The following is a 7926-nucleotide window of genomic DNA, read 5'->3' on the forward strand; positions in this document are numbered from 1 at the left end:
CATAGATTGTCAAGTTTTTAACCTCACAAATTGGTAAAATTGTTTAGAGATTCCCTGCCTTGCAGGATATGTCTGGGGTTCCAGAGAATGATGAGATCAGGTACCGAAACCTTCTGCTAAACATGTGGTCTGGTTTCCTATTCTGTCCTCCACAGCTGACAGATAACTGAGAGGCCATTAAGAGCTCAATCTTTTGTCTGTACACACTTTGGTACATCTAACTACCTAACAATAAGTTTTAATATTTTGAATATGCATTTTAAAATTTAGTTTGAATATTAAATTGATACATTTGAAAACTTCACATCAGTGTTTAGGTCAGGGAGAGTGCATGGAGCTACTATTTATAGATTGCTAAAGGCACCTCTGAGCAATGCCAAGGCTGTTGCACGAGGACAGTTTCTTGAATTATAGCACAGAAACTTTAATACCCACCTCAGGAATAATAGGGGTCTTAAATAGGCAGTCATATTTACTAAAGAAACCTAGAGTTTTCTTAGATTGCCAACCTTAGTAAGACAAGAAATGTCAGGGTGACAGAGTTTAAGTGGCTCTTTTCAGATACATTACAATGATTCCCTATATTTAAGATGCAAAAGAACCTCCCAAGAGCTATTTAATTAAGTGAAAATAAGTCTAGTTCCTTTGGAACTAAATGGTTCAGTGAGCGAACACACATTGGCAAGTGAAGGAAGTGGGAGAAGTTATTATGTGCTTCATAGACATGGTGACACTTTATAACCCTATATCAGGGATCCTAAACAGTGATTGGTTGGGAAAATTATCAAACTGCATTTAAATTTCAGCAGGTAGAAAATTGTCATGCAAATCCTCCAAGTGATGCAAAAGTCCAGGACAGTGTGCTACTCAGTCTTCAAAGAAAAAGATAAGAAATCCTGGATTTTCCAAGTCTTTTTGAAGGCTTTTAAGGTAAGAGGAAACATCCTTTTGACTCACAACCAACAGAGGCCTTTAGAAAGAAATTTGAATTTCAGAAAAGAAACCAACTAGATTTTAAGACGTGAATAACCCTGCATGATTAAATTTTTTCCCTTTCCTTTTGACTGGTCAAATCAATAGTTTGTATTAAAAGATAATGGGAAATTATGTGGTCAAGTGTGCTAATTCCATCTAGCAAAATATTGCATCACTGAAGTATAGGGTGTTTGTTTGTTTTCACAGCCAGCATGTCAAAGTACCAGTTGCTAATGAATAGACTATATGTAAGGTGAAGCAAATTTTTACATCTAAAATGTTAACAACAGAATCAGTGATTAGAATATTTTGTGTATAATTCACTAACATATCATTAGTGTTATTTTTATCCAGAAAAAAACATTTTTAAGAACCTTGAATCTAGTTAAAGCCATTTTCTTAGTCTCACCATTGCAATGTAAGATGTGATGGGATTTAATGAAAAGGGGAAAAAACAATCTCTTCTTCTTTTAAATAGTAACAATAGTAACATTCAAACCCTGACTCTATTAAGAAATAAACATGAATTTTAGAATTTGATTTAACACATTATGTTACATTTCAAAGTCCGGCTAATTCCCTCAGTGATAAGCTCCAAGGGGGTAGGGCTGGTGTGTTTATAGGACTCAATGTCTGGCCCATATTAGGCCTTCAAATTTTTGTTGAATGAATGAATGAATCCCAGTTAACATTTAATTTCTTGGTCCCTGAAAAATTAAACTTTGACCTAAAAAATTGATCCTTTTTCTGTCAGTTGATATCACGGTTTTAAAAGCTATATTAAAACACTTCTACTTAAAATAGCTAGAGATTCTGACTTCTGTTACACTGCTTTTCCATTTTACAATATAATGATAAGTTTGAAAAAAGATAGATATGTTACTGAAAAATTGGCAAACTGAGGTGGAAATTTGATAATTATCTGGTTGCTTTGGTTAGTTTCAATAAAAAAGATTAGGTAACTCAGATTTAAAAAATCTAGCTTGGGCTTTCAAACAAGACTTTAATTAGGCTTTGCTTTTCACTGGTTTATTATTTACTTGTCTAAATTAACTAGGTAATTGCTCAATCTCATTTCACTTATGGTGATACATGAAATAATCTGAAAGGGGGTTCCCACAATTCTTAAGCCTCTGCTGTCCGACTGACAAAATTGAGGCATTTCTATAGTCGTCTTTCCAGCCATTTACCTACCTGTGGAAAAAATGGCGAGCATCATCAAGCATCGTGCAATTGTTCTGGAGTGGATCTGAAGGGAGCTAATGTGGTCAGATTTCGGGACAGCAGTTTAGAAAGGGGCTGCGCATGACCCTGGCCTTCACTCTAGGTGCCTTTCCAGACCATGGCTCTTCCAAATCACAGCGCAGACTGGCCTTCAGTGGAGTCCATGTCATAATTAGGGACTGCCAAGTATGGTGTAACCATTGCTTACTGAACATATGCCCTTCAGCCTCTGTGGCCAGAGCTCTGCACTATACTTGTCCTGAGGTTACCTCAGCCTCGCTTTTAACCTATAGCATTTTGGAAGGTCTTGGCTTTCTGCTGAGCAGTTACAAGAGTGAGCACTTTCGCCCCTTCTCTCAGTAGCTCTGGAACTATCTTCTCTACTGTGAAGAAATGCCAATAATCCTATGGTAGGTGATGTTTACTGAGGTTTTATTATGTTTCCACTATCAACGTTAAATTTAATAAAGGCTATTTTATGACATGCAGCATTATAATCTATAAATCCAGTGGGAGTTCATGAAATAGGAGTAAAACTTTCCCTTCCTTTCTATAGTAATAGCATCATTACATCAGAAAATTCAATTTATAGTAGCAAGGAATTTAAATTTTTGATTCACATGGACTATACAATGTCTATTCCAATGTACCAAAAATATATATTAGATCATTTCTGAATGTGAATTCTAACAGGAATAAAGGGTCTTGTTTTTAGAAGTCCCACATAATAATTGCTCTCATTTATTAAGAGATTGCTAGATACCCAGGATAGTGCTAGTTAATTTAAGTATGTATTCATCGACAACATTCATAAAATGTCTTTTTTGTGCTATGTATTGGAATACAACGATCGCCAAGACATTCTTCTTGGGTCTCAGGAGCTCTCGGTAGGGCAGAGGACCATATAAGTAACTAGGCTGTTTTAAAAACAGTGCAATGTGCTACCGCTGAGGTGTGCGGGAGCTGCTACATGTAAACGACACGCTGAACACCCTCTGAAATGGAGTCAGAGGAGGCTTCTCAGAGAGCGTTCTTCTGCTAAAATATTTGGGGTAATCTTGAAGTGCAGGCATTATTGTTATCCCAGACAGAGGAATCAAAGGCTTAATAAAGTGACTCAAGTTTCTCAAGCTCACACATCAAGTAGCAAAGGTAGAATTTGAACCCAGGTCTCTGAACCCAAACTCCATGCTCTTTCCACTAGCCGAGGCTCTCTTGAGTCTTTCCCTTACAGTCTAGAATAGCCCAATGTATGGATGTGGGGTGAGGATGATAACTGCTTCATCTTCTAAGCACAACCTTAGAACAGTTAGTTCATACTTGGTCTCAGAAGAGAGGGAGATTATTACCATCAAGAAGGACAAAGTTATGGTTATGCCTTTGTGCCTACGTGGCTGTTCCCCTTTACTGGCAGAGGCAGAAAAAGTCTAGGCAGCTACACTGGTGCTGAGCATGATGACACATCGTTTGTCCCTGTGACCACTCCAGGTATGTTCTGGAACATCGAGTCTTGACAGCCACCTTCTCATGTTGGACACATGCTCCTTGCCCAGGAAAAAGGCAAATGCTTACAGACCAAAATAATACATTACTGTGGTTACCATCTCTTGCTGTATAAGTAATGTTGTGCTGTTCTTTTTTTTTAAGACCTGTTAATTAATATTCCTGAAGAAAATGAAGATAATTGTATATATTTGCATTTGGGCAGCAGCATGGGCTATTCCGGTAAGTGTGTCTTCCTCAGAGAACCTCCTTATTTCGATATCTCTTTTTACCTAATATTTAAAAATATATATCTAACCGCTATGCTGTACATCTGAAATTAATGTAAAATAATATCAAATGTCAACCGTAACTGAAAAAAATAAATAATTAAAAAACATATGTATATTTCCTTAAGATTTTGCAGATAAACTGAGCCTAAACATTTAGATTTGCATAAAACACTTGACAAGATCTCTCCAGAGCCTCAAGAAAACCAAACATGATTCCAAATTCATGCTCCCATTCCTCCAATCAAAACTCATGCTGGTCAGAAGGATTATTATTTTAAAAATGCAATCAGATTAATTTACATTCAATGCCCAGAAGTTATGGAGACTTTGTTCATTTTGCTCATAGATATAAATTTCATTCTAATATCAATGAATTGTTTAGGAAGTTTCAACAAAGAAAAATAGGAAAAAATAGGATTTTTTTCAACATAGGAGAAATCTAATGTTTCATTCAGGGAGTTATTTTTTATATGCTCAGTGCGGAAAATTTGGAATATACAGATAAACACCAACAAAGAAAATGGAAACATTTGTACTTTTATTAGCCAGCTGGTATGGTTAACATTTTAATATACTTTCATAATACAAAACACTTCAGTATTTATGTAATTGAGAATTTTCTCAGTTATTTCAAATGTGCTTGTGAAGGGCACAGAAGTAGCCAATACTTGATTTTGCTTCTGCACCAGCTCTGGTCACACCAACTATTTTCTTAGGAGTTTTGGCCAAGATTATGCCTAGGGCAGGTCTTGTGCTATTGCAAGAGGCGAATTATACAGAAACACCAAAGGTCTATTTCCTTGTCTCTAAAAAAGACTATTCACTTTCAATAGTTGAGATAAATGGTCTGGTTAATTTTTCAATAAAATTGGTAACACCATTGTGAAAAGTATCTGCATGCCTAGTGTAAATTCCACACAAGCCTGTAAAAGGTCACTTATCTTTTATACCTCATTAGATCATACTTTGGACTTTGTGCTTTATATTTTTTTCTTTTTTTTCTTTTTTTTTTTTAATTGGGGAATTGGGGGGATGGAACAGCGCTGGGGAATTGGGGGAAGGGGAACAGACAAGTTGCTGTCATTTTGTTCTTCAGTCTAGTTTGGAGGATGTTGCTTCACTGGCCCAAGTTGGCACCATCATTGCGCTCTTCCCAGGCGAGGCAGATCAGTCGCCGGCTTCTGGACGGCCACTCACTGCGGCTGCTGGCCGCTCACGCTGGCTGCTGGCTACACACGGTAGCCCATGGCAACACACTGCCACAGGGGCTGCAGCCTACACCGTCGCCGGCGACTCACGGCAGCCCAGCTCCATGTTGAGCTGTTGTTCAGCATCTTAGCTGTGGAGGGCAGTGTCACTGGCCCTCATATGTGGGATCCGAACCGGGGCCCTCTGGCGTCCCAAGCCAGTTCTTAACCATCGCGCCACTCGGCCAGCCCTATATTTTTTTCTTAATTTAGGGAAAAGTGTGTGTGTGTGTGTGTGTGTGTGTGTGTGTGTGTGTGTGTGTGTGTGTCTGTGTGTGCATGCACACAAAATAAGGATGTTTTCAATTTCCAATATTTTCAATTTGGTAGATTCCTCAAATCAAACCATTGGCGAGACATGCTGTTGACAAATCTGTGAATTTAAATCTTCTAGCAAAATTGGAAGTGCCAATGCAGGTATGGAATATAAAATATGTTTCTAAGGTGTTTTTAGATTCCATTAACTCCCCAAAATTGACACTCTTCTTGTTCAGTTTGCATTACTTCAAAATGATATCCATGATTTATTTTTGTTTCTTGTTCAGGATGAGTTAAATGCCAATGATACCACCAAAGAAAGTGATGTCCCCATGCATGAGAATGAAATAGGAAGGCCACAGTATACAGAAGATGGTTACAAAGGAGAGAAAAATGGCTCTGAGGGGGCAGAAGTTGGAGGGGAAAGTTTTTCTACACATCCCATGTTAGGAAATGAAGAGAGGAATCCCAAGGATCAGAACGGGAGCACAGGAAAATCAGAAATATATGGTCATGATGGGATACGTGGGAAAGGAGAAAGCACCACAGCAAATGGCACCAGGAGGCAAGTAAGCATTATCGACAATACTGGAGCATCGAATGGGAGCAATATTCATGAGAATACTGAAAATAATTCAACAAATGAGGATGTTGGAGATGCAGGTCAGAGTGAGGATGCCATTGTTGTCAAACAAGATGCACATCAAGTAGCTAGAAGTGATAACAGTACAGGCCATGAAGATGGGATAAATGGGAGTTTCTGTCAAAATGAGGGTAATACTAGTGAAATAACACCTCAGAGAGAAGGTGAGAGAAATGGTAATAAGGAGGCAGAGGTGACACCAACAGGAAGTGGAGCTGGCAATGGAGAAGATGCTGGCCCGGATAATTCTGATGGGAGTCCTAGCGGGGATGGAGCAGATGAGGATGAAGACAGGGGCTCTGGTGGTGGCGAAGGTGAAGAAACAGGAAATGGAAAAGAGGGCACTAATAACAAAAAGGGCCAGGAGGGTCAGGGTCATGGAAAAGAAGATGATGATGACAACAGCTTAGGTCAAAATTCAACTAGTAATGAAGATAATGATCCTGAAGACAAAGGAGACCCCCATGACGTGGATGGACACAATGCCTCTAAGAGTGAGGAGGACTCTGACGATATTCCTGAAGACACTAATAGCCAAAGAATAGAGGACACCCAAAAACCCAACCACAGAGAAAACAATGGTGTGGAATATGGAATCACCAAAAAATCAGAGCCAAGTACTAATGGGAAGAGCCAAGATAAGGTTAGTTTGTGAAGCTGATTTCTTTCAATGGCAGTTTAAATTCTCCCCCTCCACCCACTAACAGAAGTACAAAAATAAATCATGACAAGCATTTGTGTATTTTTGCACCTAAATTACTTAAAAATTTAATGGGAAAGCTAGAGTCTCACTAGACTTTGATATAGAACAATTTTAAAAATCAGACATTTCTGAATATTTGGTAACAATTCTAGAAAAGTCTTATGCTGCACCATGTAATAGTTTACAAAATTTCCTACTGGGTAACCATGTGGATGGGTTGTTATATAATCTAAACACTAGAGCACTTTCAATTACTGAATAAAGCACATTTCCACAAACAGATGTTTCTGAAGTACTAGAAGCTGAACTCCTGCTTCTCTGGTCAATTTCCCAAGTCAGTCTTTCTCAGACCAATGCAATTTTGCAGCACAACATTCACTAATTAACCATTCTTTACTCCATCTTTCCATAGGGAATAGAAATTGAAAGTCCCAGCAGTGGCAACAGAAACAATATTACCAAGGAAGCTGGGAAAGTCAACGAAGATAAAGTGAGTAAAGGACAACATGGAGTGATTGTGGGCAAAGGAAATGTCAAGACACAAGGAGAGGCAGACAACATGCAAGGACCTGGCCAGAAACCAGAACCTGGAAATAAGGTTGAACACAACAAAACAAGTAGCGACAGTAATAGTGCTGGATATGATAGTTATGAGTTTGATGATGAATCCATGCAAAGAGACGATCCCAATAGCAGTGATGAGTCTAATGGTGATGGTGATTCCAATTCTGAAGGTGACAATGACAGCAGTAGCCAAGAAGATGCTTCTTATAACTCTGATGAATCAAAAGATAATGGCAATGACAGTGACTCAAAAGGAGAAGGAAATGATGACAGTGATAGCACATCCGATGCTAATGATAGTGACAGTAATGGCAGTGATAACAATGGAAGTGATGATGAAAGCAGATCAGACAACAGTAAAGATAAATCAGACAGCAGTGACAACAGTGACAGCAAATCAGATAGTAGCAACAGTAGTGACAATAAATCAGATAGCAGTGACAGCAGCGACAGCAGCGATAGCAGTGACAGCAGCGACAGCAGCGATAGCAGCGACAGCAGCGATAGCAGTGACAGCAGCGACAGCAGTGACAGCAG

At 38.7% G+C, this 7926-nt stretch overlaps 1 protein-coding gene across 1 annotated transcript in view; it reads left to right on the forward strand.

Moving 5' to 3' along the window:
• Nucleotides 1–3873: 3873 nt before the first annotated feature.
• The window catches only part of DSPP (dentin sialophosphoprotein), a 5657-nt gene continuing 1604 nt past the window's right edge, over nt 3874–7926 (forward strand). Inside the window, exons 1-4 of the mRNA XM_019668074.1 lie at nt 3874–3924; nt 5552–5638; nt 5767–6765; nt 7238–7923. Of these exons, the coding sequence (XP_019523619.1) occupies nt 3874–3924; nt 5552–5638; nt 5767–6765; nt 7238–7923 (1823 nt within the window). The remainder of the gene's footprint in view (nt 3925–5551; nt 5639–5766; nt 6766–7237; nt 7924–7926) is intronic.

This window comes from Hipposideros armiger, unplaced genomic scaffold (genome assembly GCF_001890085.2).
Source record: "Hipposideros armiger isolate ML-2016 unplaced genomic scaffold, ASM189008v1 scaffold_515, whole genome shotgun sequence".
Classification (NCBI taxonomy): domain Eukaryota; kingdom Metazoa; phylum Chordata; class Mammalia; order Chiroptera; family Hipposideridae; genus Hipposideros; species Hipposideros armiger.